Raw genomic sequence first — 22,106 nt, 5'->3', positions numbered from 1 at the left:
TGTTTGGGTCCCAGGAGGCAAGGAGGGACGCACCGGCGCCGGGCTGCGCCAGGGCGGCAGAAAGCCAGGGCGGCAGCGGCCAATCAGCAGCCAGCGCGTGCGGCCGCGCGCCCCGCGCGCCCCGCGCGCCCCGCGTACGTGCGGCGGCCGGCTCCGCCCCTGTGGGCGGGGCCTGGGAAAGCCGCGGGCAACCGGCCGCGGCCAGGGAGCTGCTGGTGCTAGTGCTGCGGAGGCTGCACCAGCGGCGCGGAGGCGGAGGCGGAGGCCGGGGTGCGCGCTTGGCTAACGTGCCCAATCCGCGCGGCTCAGCTGCACCGGTCCTTGCGGCCGCCTGAGCGTCTCGGCTGGTCTCTGCGCTGTCGGGGCGAGGATGCGGCTGTTCCGGTTGCTGCTGAAGCAGCCGGTGCCCAAGCAGATTGAGCGCTACTCGCGCTTCTCGCCATCGCCGCTCTCCATCAAGCAGTTCCTGGACTTCGGTAAGTGCGGGGCCACGGTTCCCACGACCCCAGGGTGGGGAGGCGCTACCTTCCGGGCCCACCGCCGCAGGTCTCCGCGGCCTCCGGGCAAAGTCCGTGGGAACCGCGGGCGGGGCTCCGGGGCCTCTCCCAGAGGCTCGGATTTGGGGGCACGGAGGGGTAGGGCCTGGCACCCGCACACCCGCCGGGGCTCACCCCGAGACACAGAAACGGCGTCTGAGGAGCATCAACCCGGGCGGCGGGACTTCCCAAACCTGCCGTCGTTAGCTTCCAATCTGCTTGACACAGACCTCCGGGCCGTTAAAACTTCGGAGCGGAATGTGGGTGGCTTTTCAAGGGTTTTATGTTTAGGTAGTTGGTTTTTTTTTTTTTTTTTTTTTGCGTTGGGTAAGACCTGTTTAGAAACACCTTGCGGTCGAATAAATTATGCAATGACATTTCGTTCCTTTTCTGCTCGAAGGTGCTCTGAGGCACCACCTAAGGTGGCCGGAGCGGCCGGACTCGAACTGCCGTCTTGGTGGTGTTCTGTTAAAGCAGTTGGAGGCCTGGGCTGCGAATGCCTTAGATGCTGGGGAAGAACGGACGTGTGGGTTCCTGGCGCCAGAGCAGGGTCGGGTGCCACACCTTTCATCGTGCCTCTCCTGCGTCCCCTCGCTTCTCCCCTGTGCGGTGGGCTGGTGGGCAGCTTCCACGAAGTGAGGTGCGAGTACAGAAGACCCTGCCCCCAACCTGCCCGAGGCCTAGCTGAGATGGGAACAGAGTCCACGACGTTCTGTTAAAACTGGACCGCGTTTCCCCAGAGTGGTGCCGGTGCGAGCACGTCGGGAGTACTCCCAATTGCTGAATGCGGGGCAGCTGGTTGTGAAACACGTGAAAATGATAAAACCGAAGTGCGCAGCCAGGTATCGAGTCAGAGCACGGCATCCTGAAAGGGAAAGGAAATGGAGTAGCAGAGATGTTCTAAGCTCTCAAGGGAGAATAACGGGGCCTCTGGTCGTTTAATGAATCTTAGGTAAATGTCAAGAGATGATGTCAGGTGGGCATAGAAACCCAAGTGCAGAGTGGGTAGCACATTCGGGGAGAGCCAGAGCTCCATGTGATGTTGTTCACAGTTGGGACAGGACGAGCGGAATTTTTTAGTTGAGACCAAATTAAATGTTAAGAAACCAGTTTGCCAGCAAATGATGACGGAAATCAGGATTCGGTGATAGGTGGACCTTTGCATCTTCTCCCCCAGAAGCTTTTCATCAGTTTTGCTTTACCATCTCTGTCACTCGTGAGAAGTTTAGAGGTTTCAGGCAGAGCCCCCGCCCCCTTCAAAGTTTAAAAACAAAGTGTCTCTGTTGGTATAAATAGCATGTTTCCATCCCTAATGTGTGGTTTAGAGAGAGTCTGAAGGTATCCACTTTTCAGTGGGGTAAACTGAGACAGGTTAATTCACAATAAAAGACATAAAAAGAATCCAGAGACTCCTAGTTCCCTCCTTCCACTCTCCCAAGTTGAAGTGATAGCCCTGGTAGCTTGGCGACATTTCGGTTGATTTATTTCTGTAGCGGCTCCTATCTACCACATTAATAGGTGTTCTGGCAAAGATGTTATTTGAGGAGGAAAACCACAGTGGGGGATAGTGTTATTGTGGAAAACCCATGGGACCATTATCTGGAAAGAAATGTTCTAATTCTTGCTGTGCCAGTGACTCCAGAGCCTGGCCTTGGCTGAGGGACTGAACTCACTGGAGTTCATTTTCCTCCTCAAGAACACATGTGGGTTGTATAAGGTCATCTCTAAAGCACAGCTCCAAAACTGTGTGATCCTAATTTCAAAGGAAGAGGGATGAGCTTTTTACAAAGAAATTACCAAATCTTCCGATAGGTATTTCCCATTTAAAGCTTCTGACCTATTTGGGGAGTAGTGGAGGGGTACTCTAATCTCGGATAATGAAAGAAACTTACTAACTGAAGTCTTTTCCTTATAAGGAAGCTCACAGAAGTGCTATATATATAAAATTGTGGTGGAATTTGCTAGAAACTCAGGCCTCCTTTGTAATGCCCAGAGATGAATCAGGTGGCAGGCAGCCTATCTTTAATGACAACAGTAGACAGTTGTCACACAAAGAGGCCATTTCAACTTCTACCATTCTCTTGGTTCTTCCAGCTCTGGATAGCAGTCTGATTTTGGCAAGTGATGTGGGAGTTTGAGAATTTAGAAGGGGTGTGGGGGTATTTTTAAGGAGAGAAGGCACAAGAGTTAAGAGGCTTTTATGGCCCAGAGTGATTGGAGCCCACGGCAGGGGAGGGCCACCTCAAATGCTAAAAGGCCCCGGGTGGGGAGTAGTCAGCTTGGGGTGGGGGGACTGTGGCAATCTCCCTGCCCCCACCCCATATGTGCTGCCTCCAGAAAGGGAAGCTGATTGGCACCAATTCAATATATTTTAAAAGACGCAGGGCTCAAATAGAACAGATGATGGACCATGTCGATCCACAGGCTGCCACTTGGTGAACTTCGTGACTTTTCCCCGGCTGCTTTACAAATGGGACCCGAGTTTTTGACTAGAATACCTGGACAGGGACTGGAGAGAGGGTATACTCACGTTTACAGTATTTGTGACAACCATACTGACAAATTGTGGTTTTTGTGGGCATAGAAGTAGCTTTATTATGTGAATATATCCACATTAATAAATGAGATGATCTTCCCTGTTTAAGAAGGAAGGCTAAAACTGCATGTTACTGCAGAAGCACTGATTTTATTTGAAAGGAGGATTCCTCAGTCTCAGCACTCTTGACATTTTTAGGGGTGGGGCGGGTGCAGGCTCTGTCCTGTGCACTCTGGGCCTCCCAGGCCTCTACCCACGAGATCCAGTAGCACCCACCACTCCCTTCACCCTTGAGTTGTGACAGCCAACATGTTTCCAGACAGCACCATGTCCTGCAGGGGAGCAAAGTAAATCACCCTCTGTTGAAGACCACTGCTATATAAAGCATTTAGAGGCATGGTTTTCATGCCTGGGCCCCATCCCCCAAACTTTACTATAAATGTTCTGAGAGGGTGGGGTATAGAGCATTGGCATTTTGGGTGGTTCTTCAGCATCACCAGGGTTGAGAACCACCAGTTAAGATGATCTTCTGGATTTGGAGTTGTCCCCCTTTCATCTGTGGGACTTATTTCTCTATGCCTTTTGAGCTCAATCTTGACTTAAAACATGGCCTTTCACACAGTTAGCAACTGTCACAAGAATAGCAGGTGTTATAAATGGATTATGAGTTTATAATTGCAATAGTGCAATTCCAAAGGGTGTGATTAAAAAAAAAAGGTTCTTTTTGGTCTGAGATTATAGTTACATGGTTCCAGATTCAGAAGGTACAAAACGACATAGAAAAGTCAGCTTCCAACTTTCGTCCACTTGCCTTCCCATTTTAACATAACTGGCAACTCGTAATACTTTTGTCTCTACCTTGCTTTTTACACTTAATTCCTCAGACAACTTTCCATATCTATAACTACAGAACTTCCTTTTTCTTTTTATGGCATCTGAGAGTTTGTATGATGTACTATATTCATTAGCCAGCTCCCCGTTGATGGCTAGCAAGTTGTTTCCAGTCTTTGCTATGACAACCCATGCTACAGTGAATTATCGCATTCACCATGTCATGCATGTGTGAGTATTTGTATAGGACAGATTCCTCAAAATGGAATTTCTACATCAAAGGCTATGTGCATTTGCAATTTGGATCACTGGGTCTCCTGCATTGCAGGCAGACTCTTTACCATCTGAGCCACCAGGGAAGCCTTGAAATTTGGATAAATATTGTTAAATTGCCTTCCGTATCAAGGTTGTCTGTTTTTCCTCTCACTGGAAGTTTCTGTGAGTACCTGTCTTCCTACAGTTCTACCACATGGTTGTCAAACTTTTGATAAGTGAAGAAGGGTATCTCGATAGAATTATTTTCTATTTGAGTAAAGAAAACTTTTAAGTTGAAGAGTAGTTGATTTATAAGATTAGTTTCAGGTGTACAGCATAATGATTCAGTATTTTTATCGAGTAAAACATTAGTTTTTTATTACAGAAAATTTTAAGCATACACAGAACTAGAGAGAATAGTATGATGAATTCCTGCGTTCATTATATTGATCTCCACGTGCTGTGTGGCTCTGGGTGTTGTGTGTATGTGCAGTCTATTAGATTTTCTTGTCAGTGTCATGCTTGTTTCAGGAGAAAGTGTTTTTCTGCCCTGAGATCATAGTTTATCCTTTGAACTATCTGTTCTTTAAAGATTTGGTAGGATCCACCTACAGAACCTTTTAAATCTAGTGTGTCTTGGGAACTATTGCTCTTCGACAGGTTTCTCTAGCCTGTGGTATTGATCTGTATAGATTTTATGTCTCTGCTAGAGTCCATTTTGATATATTTCTCTAGGAAATTATACTAGTCATCAAGGTTTTAAAGTCAGTTTGCATAGCTGAGATAGTAGTCTCTTAGTCTTAGTTTTCTCTGTGGCTGTTCCCCTTTTTTATTCCTTCTATATTCTCCCCCCTCCCCTCTTTCTTGGTGAGATTAGTTGTTGATTTATGATTGGATTCAGTTCTTAGCTTTATGACTTTTGTTTTCCAGTTCATTAATGTCTACTTTGGCTTTATTAATCCCCCCTGATCTGCGCAGTGTTGTTATTTTTTTTCTTTTTGAATGGGAAAATTCATTTCTTTGTTATTTACTTCAGTATTTAAGGTGACAAGCATGCCTCTGAACTTTGCTTTAGCAGCTGATATGTATAGTATTTGATCCTTTTTCCCCCCAGCTCTTCATCTTCGTTTTATTCTTAACTAAGAGTTATTAAATTTCCAGTGTAAATGTACCTTGTATTCTCATTTTGTTGATGTTTAGTTTTGTTGTGTTGTGATCAGAGAATGCTATCTGAATCATTATTTCTTTAATTTCTTGATGTTTGTTTTGTAGTCCAGTCAGGGCTCATTTCGTGTCATTGTTCCTTGGGAAGCGAAAATAAGGTTGTGTTCTCTTCTCAGGTTACAGGGTCTGATGTATCAAATCTGCTGTATTAGTTATCTTATTTGAATTTTCTATAACTTTTGTTTTTTTTTAATTTACTGGGCCTGTCATGGGCTAAGAGAGGTTCGAGTCTCCTAGTTCTGTTTCTCCACACATTGCCTATGATTTTTGCTTTGTGTCTGTTAATGTTACATTTGCTGCATAGATATCCTTAACTGCCACTGCAAGATGCACCCTTTAGGATACAGAGTGCTACCCTTTTACTAGTTCAGTCTTTTTGGCCTTAAATATTCAACCTTGTTTAACATTGAGATCTGGAGCCTTTTTTTCCTTGTTTTAATTTTCTTCTTGAAACTGTCTGAATTACTTTGTTTTAAATATTGTCTTGAAAACTTAAAGTTGGGTTTTGCTTTGTGAGCCAGACCTTTTCTTTATGTGGCTAAGTTTAACCAGTTATATTTGTTGATATGACGGATCTGTTATGTGTAATGATAAACATCTATAATTTCCTTTCATTTTCTGTCTTTAATCCCTTCATTTTTATACCATGTTATACATTTTGCTTTGGTTTTTTGTGTTTCTTAGTGATTAGGTTTGAATTTTTGACAACAGGGATTATCTTTCTGTATTTCGGCCTTTTCTGTCCAGTTCTGTCGCCACCAGCCACTTGAACCTACTGAGCTCTTGAGATGTGGCTGATGTGACTGAAACGGGGAGACTGAGTTGATTTAAGTTTAAACTTGATTCAGTTAATTGGAAAACTTTTAAGTATGTTTAGAACAGTTTAAATATGTGAATCTACCTGAACTGTAAATTTGATGAAATCTAATTGTAGGCCAATTATTTTTGATAGAAATTTAGCCTGTGAATTGAGATCTAAGTATAAGGTACTGGATTTCAAAGACAATATAAAAATAGTAAAATATCTCAATATGTTTTTGTATTGGTTCCATGTTGAAATGGTAATTTTGGGAGTATTTGCATTAAATAAATCTCACCTGTTTCTTTTTATGTGAAGTTTAAAATGACGTGTGGCTCACGTATTTCTATTGGACAATGAGGCTTCAGACTGTATGTATTAATTCCTTATTAAGAATAATAGAAATATTACATTTTAATGTTCAGAATAAACATTTATTGATTTTATATCTCAGTACAACTTTTACTCTCTTTTCCCCCTATATATCTGTTACTGTCAGGAATTTTGGACCAATTAACTGTCTTTAAATGGCCGTTCATGTTATGGTGGTTCTTTGTGATATTTGCAGAAGCCCGAGGTCTTCCTATTAAGTGGTTGTTATGAGTTAAAAGTTCTCTTGGTGATGTAAGAAAAGGAGAACTTGGACTGTGCAACATAACTTAAAGGTAGAACTTTCTGAATCTCAAATGTGTTTATCAGAAATGATTCACATTTTCATCTGGACATGCTTTTCATCTTTCAGCTTTACCCTGTCCTCTTCTGGTTCCTTCATTAATCACTCTGATCCTCTCTCTACAGACCATCTGTTGTATTTTCCAGTTCCTTTGCCCTTGTCTTTTGCACAGCCACACTTGTGTTAAAGATATTTGCTTCTGTTACTTGATTTTACTCTAAACTGTCTCTCTGTGGAGGGTGGGCACTCACCTCTTCTCCGTAACCTCTCTCAACCTCAGCTGTTTGCTTTCTACCCTGAGTGGGCGCTCTGTAAGTGGTGATTACTGACTTCATCTAAAGGTTATTAAACATTATGTCGCTTTAATTTAGTCAGTGGTTATATAAGTGCAAACTTCTGTAAGGTCCCCACGTTTAAATATAGCATCTCTGAAATAAAGCCGCCAGAAGAGAGGTTGTCTGACAACTCTGCCTTTCCACAGAAAAGATTTCTACCATAATTAACACTGGTTCTGCGAACCTTGGAGCCTTTATTTATTAGGAGGCAGCAGCCAGTTTCCCTGTTGGACTCTTTTTGAGGTTCGAAAGCCCAGCTGCCTTCTCTTTTCCTTGAGAAGGTATTTTAAGGTTCCAGTGCCCACTGAGAAGTTGACTTTGCTTCCAAAGACTGCTCTTTGAAAAGCCTTGGGTTTGTAAAGTCATACTTCTTAAAGCCTGATTACTACTGGGGAGAAGAATGGATTTGTCCCTGGTTTTCTGTCGGCAGTCAGGCTATTCTGCTCTAAGGCATTGCCAAGAATTCGACTCACCTGTTTAGAGACGAAAGCCAATGATTCAGAATTGAAAGGGGAAGGGAACAATTCCATTTTGGGGACAGATATCTAATGTGGCTTAATGCATGTTGGTCAATATTTAAATTTAAAGGACGGATTGACCTTTTGGGCCCTAAAGATCTGATATGACTGGATTTCAACATGGTTTATGAGACTCTGAGCACTTCAGGTGTAGTTCCGGCTCTGATTGTTGTCTTGGCAATTAGGTATGCTTCCGAAGGGGGGACAGGTCACAATACCGACCTACAGATGACTGAGTGCTTTCCTCCCATTAAACTTCGGGAAATTGATCGGGTTGTTGGCAAGATTTGGGAAACCTTGGTCTTATTACTGGATGGAAGCAGAAAATACCACCATTTTTCCTTTTCATTTTGTGTGTGTTCTGTTACTGATATTTTGCTTCCATGATTATCTGATTCCAGAATTGGGCAAATCCTTTTTTTTGTTTCCTTGGAATGCTATAGTCTTAAGGGCCAGCTACCTGTTTTTGCCTTACAGTTAATAGACTTCATTTTTAAGAGTAGTTTTAGGTTCACAGCAAAATGGGCAGAAAGTAGAGGGAACTCCCATACCCACCTCCACAAATAAAATGTCCTCCACCATCAACATCCTGCACCATGGTGTGTGGGCCGTTTGTTACGACTGATGAACCAACACTGATCCATCATTATCCCCCAAAGTCCATAGTTCCCATTAGGGTTTGGTCTTTATGTTGTACATGCTCTAGGTTTTGGCAACACCTGTTTTTGTAAATAAAGCTTTATTGGACCACAGCCATGTCCATTCATTACATAGCACATGTGGCTTCTGAACCTCTGCAGCAGCACAGTTGAGTAGTTGCCATGGAGACTGGCCCCCAAAGCCAAACTGTTTACCTTCTGGCCCTTTACAGAAAGTTTGCAACCTCTAAGATAGTTTGGCTCCCTGTTAAAGAAGTGTGCTGTGATTGCTCTTATTTTGCATTTAAATGACAAAGCTCTGTTTGTCCTGCTTGCTGCTGCTGCTAAGTCGCTTCAGTCTTGGCTATCTGGAGGGTGACTTTTGGGATAGCTAAGGTTCGTCCAGGTGATCGATGGCTTAGCTCTAGGATCTGTGCCCCTGTGTGCAATTACCACGTGGAAGGCTTTGAGGGGTTATAGAGCTTTAATCTATAGGGCTGTCCCCAGAGTTGAAGTGTACTGGTTTCTCCGCAGCCCTCCCAAAATGAGGTTTTATGACTGTGTAATAGGTAACATAGAAGCTAAAAGTTTTATTTTTTTTTCCCTTGTGGGTTTATTTTGTTCATTTTGAAGTGTGTAAAGTGCCCTTGACCGTTTATTCACCGGGCTCTGGTTCAGTTCAGTCACTCAGTTGTGGCCAACTCTTTGCGACCCCATGGACTGCAGCATGCCAGGCCTCCCTGTCCATCACCAACTCCCGGAGTTTACTCAGACTCATGTCCATTGAATTGGTGATGCCATCCAACCATCTCATCCTCTGTCATCCCCTTCTCTTGGCTTCAATCTTTCCCAGCATCCCAGTCTTTTCAAATGAGTCAGTTCTTTGCATCAGGTGGCCAAACAAAGTATTGGAGTTTCAGCTTCAGCATCAGTCCTTCCAATGAATATTAGGACTGATTTCCTTTAGGATGGACTGGTTGGATCTCCTTGCAGTCCAAGAGACTCTCAAGAGTCTACTCCAACACCACAGTTCAAAAGCATCAGTTCTTTGGCGCTCAGCTTTCTTTATAGTCCAACTCTCACATTCATACGTGACTCCTGGAGAAACTATAGCTTTGACTAGGTGGACCTTTGTTGGCAAAGTAACGTCTCTGCTTGTCGATATGCTGTCTAGGTTGGTCATAACTTTTCTTCCAAGGAGCAAGCATCTTTTAACTTCATGGCTGCAGTCACCATCTGCAGTGATTTTGGAGCCCAGAAAAATAAAGTCTGTCCGGGCTCTGTAGTTTTAATCATTTGTGTGAACTCCCTGTGTCTACTTTGCACAGTAAGCTATTGTTCTGTGTAACTATTGTTTCCTATTGCACTCTCTTCTTTAATAAAGTAATGATAAGTATACAATTAAAGGCTTGTGAGAAGAATATCATCTCTAATTCTTTATCCATTTTGTATGCCATAGGCTTACAGCTTTTGCCCATCTATTTACATATGTTGACAATGAATATGTTTCCTTTTTATTTAGTGCACAGTCTGAGTTTTAATATACTCAATCATTTACAATGCTTTTATCATGGTCAGATTTATCACCTAGAGCAGTATGTAAATTGTTACTAAATCCCCCTGGAATTCATTGCCATCTCTGCTGGGAAGTTTGCATCAACTCTCTTACTCAGTTCTGCTGTTCATTTGCACAGCAGCAATGATCAAGACCCTGTATCTTTCTCTCTTGTTGCTGTTTTGTCACAGAGTAGGTAAATTCTCTCCAAAAGGAGAACTTGCTGATTTCAGCTAAATATCATATGCTAACTTTTGCCTTGTAATTTCTGGTAAAATTTGGTGATGGCAGCTCCTTTTCTATTACCTAAGATTCTTGCTGTTCTTGCCCACTTAATTCTTTTTGGTAAATTAGCTAACTTAGAGAAAATGTGCTAAGGAAACTGTGAATGGGTACTTGGCATTCATTGAAGCTAGCCTGCAAGCATCTTTAGGGAGCCCATTTCACCATATTTGTGGCAGAGCTGGGTTTGATTTCCTTCATATCCCTTGAGGATACCTCCTTTCCCAGTCAGTGTCTCATCCTGTCGGAGATGATTCTTTCTGCTATAATAAATAGCACAAAAACCACAGTAAGCTATTTGTCATCTGTTACACAGGTCGATGTTTATATTCCTTGTGATTGAATATTTGGGGTTCTAACTCGGTAGATTATTTCCCTAAGCATCACCCAAGTAGTTGGGACTTTTTCATTTTTAGACTTGACCTCTGATTCCACTCCATCATTTGAGTCGTGTCAATGTTTCTTTCTTACTAGGGCATGAAGGTCAGTGTAGAATAGTTGTCACTCTTGGGAATAAATCGCTATGTATCTCTTTTAACATTTTCTCAAGGCATGAAGTTAAGTATCCCAAGTGCTGTGTAACATGCGCATCTTTCCCCAGCGAATTGCTACATTTTCGTTGGCCAGAGCAGACTCAGGGTTTACCCGACCCTACCCTTGAATCTGTCCTAGAAGAGTACAGTGTTTTGTTTCCTCAAGCGTGGTAGCAGATATTCCTTAATACGTGACTGTGTACTTTGTATACAGTTGGTTAATTTTTCCTCTTGCTTCTGAGATGAAGTAAAAAGCATTAAGCAGAAAGTTTTGCTATATTAACGTTCCTGTATTGGTCCTGTCATGTGCCCCAATGTGGTCAGTTTCCTAGGAGGCTGAAACAAAACTCAAACAGGAAAATAGAGACTAAAAATAGATGGGTCAGTGAAAAATTTGGGGATGCTCAGCCACTGTCTTAGCCTGAGGAGGTCTTTGGTTTATCCTGCTGTTGAATTTTCTGGGATTAGATGCTGGTCAGTGAATCTCAGCCCTGAGCACTCCTGAGAATTATCTGGGGAACTCCTAAAACCAGTGCCATCTGCCCGCCCCCCCCCCCCCACCACCAAAAAAAAACCCTGTAGATGCCAATTAGTCTCTGTGAGTAGGATCTAGGTGCTGGTACTTTTTACTTACTGGTGACTATAATGTGCTTCCAGTGTTAAGAAGTTTGTTTGATCTGTTAAAATTTTCGCCCAAGAGCTCTGAAACACTAAGCGATAAAGTCTTTGAGATGCTAAAGGTTAACACTTCAGATGTTTAGGAGTCCATCAACTTTTTTTTTTTGACCATGCCATGCGACTTGTGGGATCTTAGTTCCCGGGCATTGAGCCTGGGCCCTGGCAGTGAAAGCACCGAGTCCTAACCATTGAACCACCAGGGAATTCCCAGAAGTCCATCAGTATTTGTCAGACTTTCTGGATTCAGAATGAAGTGGAAAGTGAGAAGCGTTGCAGAATCATTGAGGTATAGTTGCTGCCTTTGAAGGGCTTCTAAATGAATGAGAAGTTGGGACAAAGACGTCAGTATATATGAGGTAGCCAGAATGTTTGCATACCATGAGTTTGTGGCATGCTGTCTCTACCTCTTCCTTGGAGGTTTGTGTAATAGCGATGGTTTCTGAGTATATGTGAAGTGTTAACCCAGGTGTCCTTTTTTTTTTTAAGATTGTTTTCTTTTTTCACTTCAGCAGGTTTCTGTTGCTTTGCGTAGGCTTTTCTCTGGTTGTGGGGGCAACTCTCTGTTGTGTGTGCGGGCTTCTCATTGCAGTGTCTTCTCTTGCTGTGGAGCACAGGCTCTAGGCGCATGGGATTCAGTAGTCGTGGCTCCTGGGCTCTAGAGCGCAGGCTCAGTAGATGTGGCGCATGGTCTTAGTTCCTCTGTGGCACGTGAGATCTTCCCGGACCAGGGATTGAACCAGTATCCCTTGCATTGCAAGGTGGATTCTTAACCACTGGACCCCTAGGGAAGCCCCTAACCTAATTGTCCTTTATCCAAAGCATCGTTGGAGGCTTTGTTTCTTTGTGTGTGTGTGTGTGTGTATTTTTGTGGAAAACAAATGTAAATTATGTATGTACTCTTTTTCTTGATTTCTAGCTCCTTTTCTTGGCTACTCATTCCTAGCAATGCTCTCTCCAGAGTTGTCCCAGATTGTACATTGGGCAGGATTGGTGCAGGATAAATAATTGTAAGGTGTCTAAATGAAAATCTTATCCCTGTAGATTGATTCAGTGGGAGCTTGAGCTTAGAGATCCCCTGTCCAACATCCCCAGTTTTACACACAAGAAAGGCGGTGCACCGGGTAATGAGGAGGCTGCCCGCAGCGCTAGCTACTTGTTGACCTAACATCTTGGCTGTTTCTTCCAGAGGGAGCCAGAAATTATTCTTTCTAGGAGGCAAGGGAACTTACCTTTGCGTACCACTTTTGACCAGACACAGTAGTAGACATATGGAGCTACAGTTCCATCTAGGTGAAACAGATGTTTCCCTCTTTTGAAGAAAGACACTGAAGCGTAGATGATTTAAGTATCTTACCTAAGCAAAATTAGGAGTAAAACCACAGTTAAAATTCAGGTAGATTGAGCTTTTAAACATACCATTTTTTCCTACCTAATGTACTGTTACCCCAGTGCAGTCCTTTCTAGCAAACAGTCTCTATTAGCAATCCTGGAGTTTTGTCTAAATTTGTTCTGCTTAAACAATCAGGAAATTGTGTAATCTCATGTTTGTCTAGTGTTATCACTTTGGAGCCATCAGATTGCTACCTCCTTCACTTACTTACACTTCATTTACTTTATTTACTTATTCAAAGGACCCACCCTTGTTAGTATGCCTGTTGTTTCTCTCTGGAAATACCATAACTGGTCTGTGTGGACTTGTACTCAAAGCTTGATTTCCATTGCCTACCAGTGTGAGCTTGGACAAATCACTTAATCCCACTACATAAACTTCAGTGTCCTTTTCTATAAAATGGAAATGATAGCATTGAACCATAGGCCTGTTGCACCCGTGAACTTGAAAAAATGCCCCACAGTGCATGGCTCATGGTTGGTGCTCAGTAGATGTTGGCTCTGCTTTTGTTGTGGGAAGTTAGTGACACAGTGTTTCCTGGATGAAACCAGCTTCCTGCGAAGGGAGCGCTTAACCTCCAATGTTAATTATCTTCAAGTTTGTTGGCTGAAGGTCCCAGCTCTGTAAACTAATCATTTTCCAAGAAACATAGTGCTTTTAGCGTGACTGGCTTTGAAGCTTCTTCACTCACTGTAATGGTTAACTTAAGGTTTTGCCTCAGTTAACCTCAATGATGAGTACATTGTGACCTTGACTTAACTGTTCCTGCTTCCATGACAACAAGACATTCTGTTAACTCACCATCCACCGTTAGGACTAGATCCTAACCCCTACCCACCCTGCTTCTGGAATTAAAATGATGTGAATCTGGGTGGTGGCTTTGGCTATGATTGTTGCTCACATACTCCAGGCACTTTATTTGTGAAGTCATTCTCAAAATGTCCCTCTGGCCCGACACACCATACTGCTACTTTATTATCACCTTCCTGTCTACCTTCTGGCTCTTCCCCTAACTATAAAGATTGGAATACTCTCAAGCAGATATATAGAATGAAATGATCTATTAAAGGAATTAACCATTACCAGCAAATGTTATCTTGAACCCCTGAATTTTACTTGCTATTGTAAGTTTATACTGAAACTTACTAGGTATTTGAATTTTCAGTGCTCATCAGGAAATAGTAAACACCTGCAATGTGCCAGGTATTATGCTGAGGAATCCTGAAATCCATGGGACATAGAACTGAGTGACGAGGGCTGATGGAAAAGGGATTGCCCAAGCCAAGGGCAGAAATTGTGGCCCTGTGGTGAAATGTACGTATAATTTGGTTTGACCTTCTGACATAGAGAAGGGCAGGTTTCTCACTAATCTGTTCGTGTGTGTGTGTGCACTCAGTCTCAGTCGTGTCCAACTCTTTGTGACCCTATGGACTGTACCCCATCATGCTTCTCTGTCCATGGAATTCTCCAGGCAAGAATACTGGAGTGGGTTGCCATTCCCTTCTCCAGGGGAATCTTCCTGACCCTGGGATCAAACCTGCATCTCCTGCATTGGCAGGCAGATTCTTTACCACTGAGCCACCTGGGAAGTTCAAGGACACATATATTTTAAGAGCCAACAAACAAGATATTTAAAGAGAGAGGGTCAAGGTGCTAGTTGATGTTACTCACTTTCCCTCAGCCAAACACAGATCTCCTTCAGGGAAGGATCCAGTAACCCTCACCTACCTTAATTGAGAATCTCGTCACAATCACCCTGCACCCTCTTGTCTTTCTTACAAGAGCATCAAAAACATTACATGAAGGTAGCATGGGCCTCAGACCCCATTAGGAAGATCTGCATATAGTAGCACGTTCTGTTTGAGATTTTTTTTTTTTTTTAAGAATACAATAGCTCTGGTAGGGTTTTTTTTTTTTTTAATGTAGAATGGCTCTAATTATAGAAAGACCTTTTTCAGATGACTGCTTTTTTCCTTAAAAACTTTTTTCATTTTTAAACTGAAGTATAGTTGATTTACAATGTTGTGTTAATTCCTGCTGTACAGAAGTGATTCAATTATATATGTTTGTATACACACACATTTTTCATATTCTTTTCCATTATGGTTTATCACAGGACACTGAGTGTAGTTCCCTAACCTACACAGTAGGATCTTATTGTTTGCATGAACACTCAGTCACGTCCAACTCTTTGCTACCCCATGGACTGTAGTCTGCCAGGCTCCTCCATAGAGGACAGACTGTAGTCTGTCCATAGAATTTTCCAGGCAAGAATACTGGAGTGGGTTGCCATTTCCTTCTTCCAGGGGATTTTTCTGACCCAGGGATCAAACCCACGTCTCCTGCATTGGCAGGCGGCTTCTTCACCACTGTGCCACCTGGAAAGCCTCTGTTATATATATAAAAGGTTGTATCTGCTAACCCCAACCTCTTACTTCATCCCTTCCCCAACCCCCTCCCCCATGGTAAACACCAATCTGTTGTCTATGTGAGTCTGTTTCTGCTTCAGATATGGGTTAATTTGTGTCATATTTCAGATTCCGCATATGTCTATCAGATGGTATTTACCTTTCTGATTCAATTCACTTGGTATGATAATCTCTAGTTGCATTCATGTTGCTGCAAATGGCATTATTTCATTCTTTTATGGCTGAGTAGCATTCCATTGTATATGTGTATTACTTCTTAGTTATCCATTCATATTTCAGTGGACATTTAGGATGCTTCCATGTCTTGGCTATAGTGAATAGTGCTACTATGAACATAGGGATGCATGTATCTTTTTGATTTATAGTTTTGTTTGGATTGCTAGGTCATATGGTAATTTTATTTTTAGTTTTCTGAGGAATCTCTACACTATTTTCCACTGTGGCTGCACCAACTTATATGCCCACCAACAGTGTAGGAGGGTTCCCTTTTCTCCACATTCTCTCCAGCATTTGTTATTTGTAGACTTTTTAATGATAGCCATTCTGACCCGTGTGAGGTGGTACCTTATTGTAGTTTTGATTTGTGTTTTTCTAATAATTAACGATATTGAGCATCTTTTCATGTGTCTGTTGGCCATCTGTATGTCTTCTTTGGAGAAATGTTTGTTTTGGTCTTCTGCCCATTCTCGGATAGGGTTGTTTGTATTTTTTGGGTCATTAAAGCAACAGAGATAACTCGCAACATCAACAATGCATTTGGCCCAGGAACTGCTAATGAACATACAGTGCGATGGTGGTTCAAGAAGTTTTGCAAAGGAGATGAGAGCCTTGAAGATGAGGAGCGTAGTGACTGGCCATTGGCAGTTGACAACGACCAATTGAGAGCCATCACTGAAGCTTATCCTCTTACAACTATGTGAGAAGTTGCCGAAGAACTCAACATCGACCATTCTACAGTCGTTTGACATTTAAAGCAAATTGGAAAAGTGGAAAAGCTTGATAAGTGGGTGCCTCATGAGCTGACCACGGATCAAAAATATTGTCATTTTGAAGTATTGTCTTAACTTACTCTTCACAACAGTGAACTATTTCTGAATCAGATTGTGATGTGTGATGAAAACTGGATTTTATACTACAACTGGCCATGATCAACTCAGTGGTTGTACCTAGAATAGGCGCCAAAGCACTTCCCAAAGCCAAACTTGCTCCCAAAAAAAGGTCATGGGTCACTGTTTGGTGGTCTGCTGCCAGTCTGATCCACTAGAGCTTTTTGAATCCCAGTGAAACCATTATATCTGAGAAGTATGCTCAACAAATCAATGAGATGAAAGGGCCTAGTTCTTCTCCACAATAATGCCCATGTCACACAGTCAACACTTCAAAGGTTGAACAAATTGGTCTATGAAGTTTTGCCTCGTTTGCCATATTCACGTGACCACTCACCAACCGACTACCACTTCAAGCATCTTGACAACTTTTTGCAGGGAAAATGCTTCCACAACCAGCAGGAGGCAGAAAATGCATGGATTTTTATGCTACAGGAATAAATGAACTTATTCCTCATTGGCAAAAATGTGTTGATTGTAGTGGTTCCTATTTTGATTAATAAAGGTGTGTTTGAGCCTAATTATAATGATTTAAATTCACAATCCGAAATCGCAATTACGTTTGCAGCAACCTAATATAAGTATAAAAAGTGTTCTCCTAATATCCATGACACAGTGATCACACTTGGGGAATTTATCATTGATATTATAACGTAATTGAATATTCACGTTTTCCCTAATGGCTCATGACTCCTATATTGGATAGCTGGGGTCTAGAGCACACTCAGGAGGCACTGCAGCCTCCAGAGGGGCTCCTACCTTAGTAAGGCAGCACCAGGGATACAGGGTGGGAGTAACAGGTAGAGCTGGCTGAATGAAAACTGGAGAATGAACCATAAGTATGAAAAACGAAGGGTTACCTTCCAACCTGACCATGAGAATGTTAGTAGGCAGGCAGCTACACCTAGGCAAAGTGAAGGGTGAAAAGAGGATTTTTCTCTAAAGACGATGAATGAACTGTTTAAGGTGAATAAGGGAAGCTGGTATGGTGTTAGGACCCCACCAAAAAGACCTATGTAATCCATGAGGCTTTTGGGGTGCTTCCTTAGTCATTAGGCTGCCTCACTGAGTAAGCAAGGGCTACCTGCCATCTGAGGAGAGCCCACAGCGAGAGAAACTAAAATAAATGGCCCAAAAATGACTCCAAAGAAAACAAATTCAGGTAGTAGAAGAGTGCTTTGAAGTGTAATTTGAGAAATAAATCATCTTCTATACCTGTTGATGAACATCTTAGAGGACAGATGGCACTGTACAAAGATGGCCATGACGATGCTGTTCTATGATGTGCCCTTGCCAGCCTTCCGCCAAGTGGGCGGCAGTCGGGAGAGGAGGTCTGGTCTCCTATCCCTGGAGCCTGGGCAAGCTATGGCTGCTTAGACCATTTGAGTGTGACAGAAGGGGACTAGCAGTGTGACTTCTGTGGCTGGGTCATAAAAGGCCATGCAGCCTCTGCCTTTTTTATTGAAGCCATCCCAGAATCCAGCTAGCCCAAGGCCGCCATACTGTGAGGAGGCCCTTGGAGGGGCCACCAGAAGATGCTCCAGTGGGCAGTCTCAGTCTGCAAGTAGTCGACTGAAGCCTTGTGAGCGGGAAGCCTTCAGATGCTTTCAGCTCCCAACAGTCCAGTCACTCCCCCAATGTTTCAGTTTTCCCAGCTGAGGTTCCAGAGCAGCCATACCTCCTGTGTCCTTTCTGAATTCCTGACCCACAGCATCTGTGAGCATAATAAAATAGACATTGGGCTGAGAGGAATAGTATGATAGCTGGCTATTGTGTGGCTCAGATGGTAAAGAATCCGCCTGCAATGCGGGAGACCAGAGTTCAATTCCTGGGTTAGGAAGATCCTCTGGAATAGGGAAAGGCTACCCACTCCAGTATTCTGGCCTGGAGAAGTTCATAGACTGTCTAGTCCATGGGGTTGCAAAGAGTCGGACATGACTGAGCGCCTTTACTTTCACTTGGCTGTTGTTGGGGCATTGAGTCTGGTAGGGAATGAGGGGTGTGTGAAATGCCTGATCTTAGACTCTTTTGCTCTGAAGTTTCCGGCTTGCTGTTAGTAATAATAACCCAAATGGTCCAGCCTAGAGTGGACTCAGCCTCAAGTTTGGTAGATCTCAAACCCACTACCTATCTTGATCTCTTGAAATTCAGGAGTATGTTTTCCCAAAGGAAAACTTAAACTTCCCAGGCAGTGAAATAATACTTTTGGACATGGAGTGAAACAGACATTTTCAAAGTGGGTGTGTGTGCTCAGTCAGATGGTCTGGCTCTTTGTGACCCCATGGACTGTAGCCCGCCAGGCTCCTCTGTCCATGGAATGTTCCAGGCAAGAATTTCCTACTGCAGGATATCTTCCCGATCCAGGGATCGAACCTGTGTCTCTTGTGTTTCCTGCATTTTCAGGCAGATTCTTTACCACTAGCGCCACCTGGGAAGCCCAAAGTATAAATAAAGCTAGAATGAGTGGGGAGGGATTCTTTTGAAGGATATTTACAATCATTTGGTAGCTCTCCACTGTTTCTTTGGAAGGAGTGTTCAGTTAATCATTGCTTATAGCTCTGGTAAGTTCTAAAATAAATTACCTATCTTAAAATTCAGTGTTTTCAACAGATTGAAATCTTATAAATACAACTGAAGAAAAACAAAAAAGATTCCCCTGAAATATTATTTTGAAAATATATATTTTACCCATTTTAACGTTGTTGTTGTTCAGTCACTAAGTCGTGTCTGAATCTTTGCAACCCCATGAACTTTAGCATGCCAGGCTTCCCTGTCCTTTTCCCTGAGGTTGCTCAGGCTCATGTCCATTGAAGTCAGTGATTCCATCCAACCATCTCATCCTCTGTCATTCCCTTCTCCTCCTGCCCTCAGTGTTTCCCAGCATCAGGGTCTTTTCCAGTGAGTCAGCTCTTCGCATCAGGTGGCCAAAGGATTGGAGCTTCAGCATCAGTCCTTCTAATGAATATATTCAGGGTTGATTCCCTTTAGGATTGACTGGTTTGATCTCCTTGTTGTCCAAGGGACTCTCAAGAGTCTTCTCCAACACCACAGTTCAAAGGCAGTTCTTTGGTGCTCAGCCTTCTTTATGGTTCAACTCTCACATCCATACATGACTACTGGAAAAACCATAGCTTTGACTAGATGGACCTTTGTCGGCCAAGTGATGTCTCTCATTTTTAATATGTTGTCAGGTTTGTCATAGCTTTTCTTCCAAGGAGCAAGCATCTTTTAATTTCATTGTTCCAGTCACCGTGGGCAGTGATTTTGGAGCGCAGGAAAATGAAATCTGTTAGTGTTTCCACTTTCTTATTTGCCATGAAGTGATGGGACCGGATGCTATGATCTTAGTTTTTTGAATGTTGAGTTTTAAGCCAGCTTTTTCACTCTTCTCTTTCACCTTGAATGTGAAGTCAAGTGGGCCTTAGGAAGCATCACTACGAACAAAGCTAGTGGAGGTGATGGAATTCCAGTTGAGCTATTTCAAATCCTGAAAGATGATGCTGTGAAAGTGCTGCACTCAATATGCCAGCAAATTTGGAAAATTCAGCAGTGGCCACAGGACTGGAAAAGGTCAGTTTTCATTCTAATCCCGAAGAAAGGCAATGCCAAAGAGTGCTCAAACTACCACAGTTGCACTCATCTCACATGCTAGTAAAGTAATGCTCAAAAATTCTTCAAGTCAGGCTTCAACAATACATAAACCGTGAACTCCCAGATGTTCAAGCTGGTTTTAGAAAAGGCAGAGGAACTAGAGATCCAATTGCCAATATCCGCTGGATCATGGAAAAAGCAAGAGAGTTCCAGAAAAACATCTATTTCTGCTTTATTGACTATGCCAAAGCCTTTGACTGTGTGGATCACAAGAAACTGTGGAAAATTCTGAAAGAGATGGGAATACCAGACCACCTAACCTGCCTCTTGAGAAATCTGTATGCAGGTCAGGAAGCAACGTTAGAACTGGACGTGGAACAACAGACTGGTTCCAAATAGGAAAAGGAGTACGTCAGGGCTGTATATTGTCACCCTGCTTATTGAACTTATATGCAGAGTACATCATGAGAAATGCTGGACTGGAAGAAACACAGGCTGGAATCAAGATTGCCGGGAGAAATATCAATAACCTCAGATATGCAGATGACACCACCCTTATGGCAGAAAGTGAAGAAGAACTAAAGAGTCTGTTGATGAAAGTGAAAGGAGAGTGAAAAAGTTGGCTTAAAGCTCAACATTCAGAAAACGAAGATCATGGCATCTGGTTCCATCACTTCATGGCAAATAGATGGGGAAACAGTGACAGACTTTATTTTTTTGGGCTCCAAAATCACTGCAGATGGTGACTGCAGCCATGAAATTAAAAGATGCTTACTCCTTGGAAGAAAAGTTATGACCAACCTAGATAGCATATTCAAAAGCAGAGATATTACTTTGCCAACAAAGGTCTGTCTTGTCAAAGTTATAGTTTCTCCAGGAGTCATGTATGGATATGAGAGTTGGACTGTAAAGAAAGCTGAGTGCCAAAGAAGTGATGCTTTTGAACCGTGGTGTTGGAGAAGACTCTTGAGAGTCCCTTGGACTGCAAGGAGATCCAACCAGTCCATCCTAAGGAGACCAGTCCTGTATATTCATTGGAAGGACTGATGTTGAAGCTGAAACTCCAATCCTTTGGCCACCTGATGCGAAGAGCTGACTCATTGGGAAAGACCCTGATGCTGGGAAAGATTGAGAGCAGGAGGAGAAGGGGATGACAGAGGATGAGATGGTTGGGTGGCATCACCAACTCAATGGACATGAGTTTGGATGAACTCCAGGAGTTGGTGATGCACAGGGAGGCCTGGCGTGCTGCGGTTCGTGGGGTCGCAAAGAGTCGGACATGACTGAGCAACTGAACTAAAGAGGCTCTTTAGTTCCTCTTCGCTTTCCGCCATTAATTTGGTATCATGTGCATATCTGAGATTGTTGATATTTCTCTCAGCAGTATTGATTCCAGCTTGTGATTCATCCAGCCCAGCATTTCACATGATGTACTCTGCACGTAAGTTAAATAAGCAGGGTGACAATGTACAGCCTTGACGTACTCCTTTCCCAATTTTGAACCAGTCTGTTGTTCCGTGTCCAGTTCTAACATGGTTAGTGGTAAAAATGCATTGTAAATGCAAACATTTAATTGATATTTAGAAAAAGCAGCATTATCAGAATGAGCTGATCATTCTGTTGGATGTTGGTGCCCTGCTGCTAATTTTTCTATTTTTGCCTTGCTTTTCCATTCTCTGATTCCCTTGCTTTGGTTCCCAAAACATCTCCCACCAAGTAGTAAAGCTGAAAGATGTGGATAAAGATAGCCTTTAAGTAATCCAGACAGGAGACTACATTTTGGGGAGGCATGTGCTCAGCCCTATGCTTTAATTATCAGATCACTCCATTAACTGAAGAAATAATAATTTTTTCCTACTTGCTGTAAATTGGTCGAAAAGAGGATTAGAGATTCACCAGAAATATAGGCCATAGTGGAAACCAGAGAAAGAGAATAATCAGTCAGTACTCTTGCTCTCAGAAGGCTGGTCAAATGCTGCTTTCTTATTGGTGACCGTGTTAAATCAGAAGTCATTTATGGGAAAAGTCATTTGTGTTTCTGTGTCTGTTTATCCTGTCTCTTGGTGAACTGGAAAGCTCTTTGGAACCTTTCTAGACAGAGCAATCACATTTTTTTGCAAATGTAGTAACTGTCTCCAACTTCTCAATGAAAGGATGAAGTATGAAAACCAAACAGAAAACAGAAGAGAATTAAAGG

At 42.9% G+C, this 22,106-nt stretch overlaps 1 protein-coding gene across 2 annotated transcripts in view; it reads left to right on the top strand.

Moving 5' to 3' along the window:
* Positions 1-268: 268 nt before the first annotated feature.
* The window catches only part of PDK3 (pyruvate dehydrogenase kinase 3), a 78,758-nt gene continuing 56,920 nt past the window's right edge, over positions 269-22,106 (top strand). For both annotated transcript variants that reach the window (XM_052663025.1, XM_052663023.1), the window contains exon 1: positions 269-476. In XM_052663025.1, the coding sequence (XP_052518985.1) occupies positions 371-476 (106 nt within the window). In that variant the 5' untranslated portion in view covers positions 269-370. The remainder of the gene's footprint in view (positions 477-22,106) is intronic.

Source organism: Budorcas taxicolor, chromosome X, assembly GCF_023091745.1.
Source record: "Budorcas taxicolor isolate Tak-1 chromosome X, Takin1.1, whole genome shotgun sequence".
Classification (NCBI taxonomy): Eukaryota; Metazoa; Chordata; class Mammalia; order Artiodactyla; family Bovidae; genus Budorcas; species Budorcas taxicolor.
The sequence above is the reverse complement of the archived record's forward strand: the minus strand, read 5'-3'. Positions and strand labels throughout refer to the sequence as shown.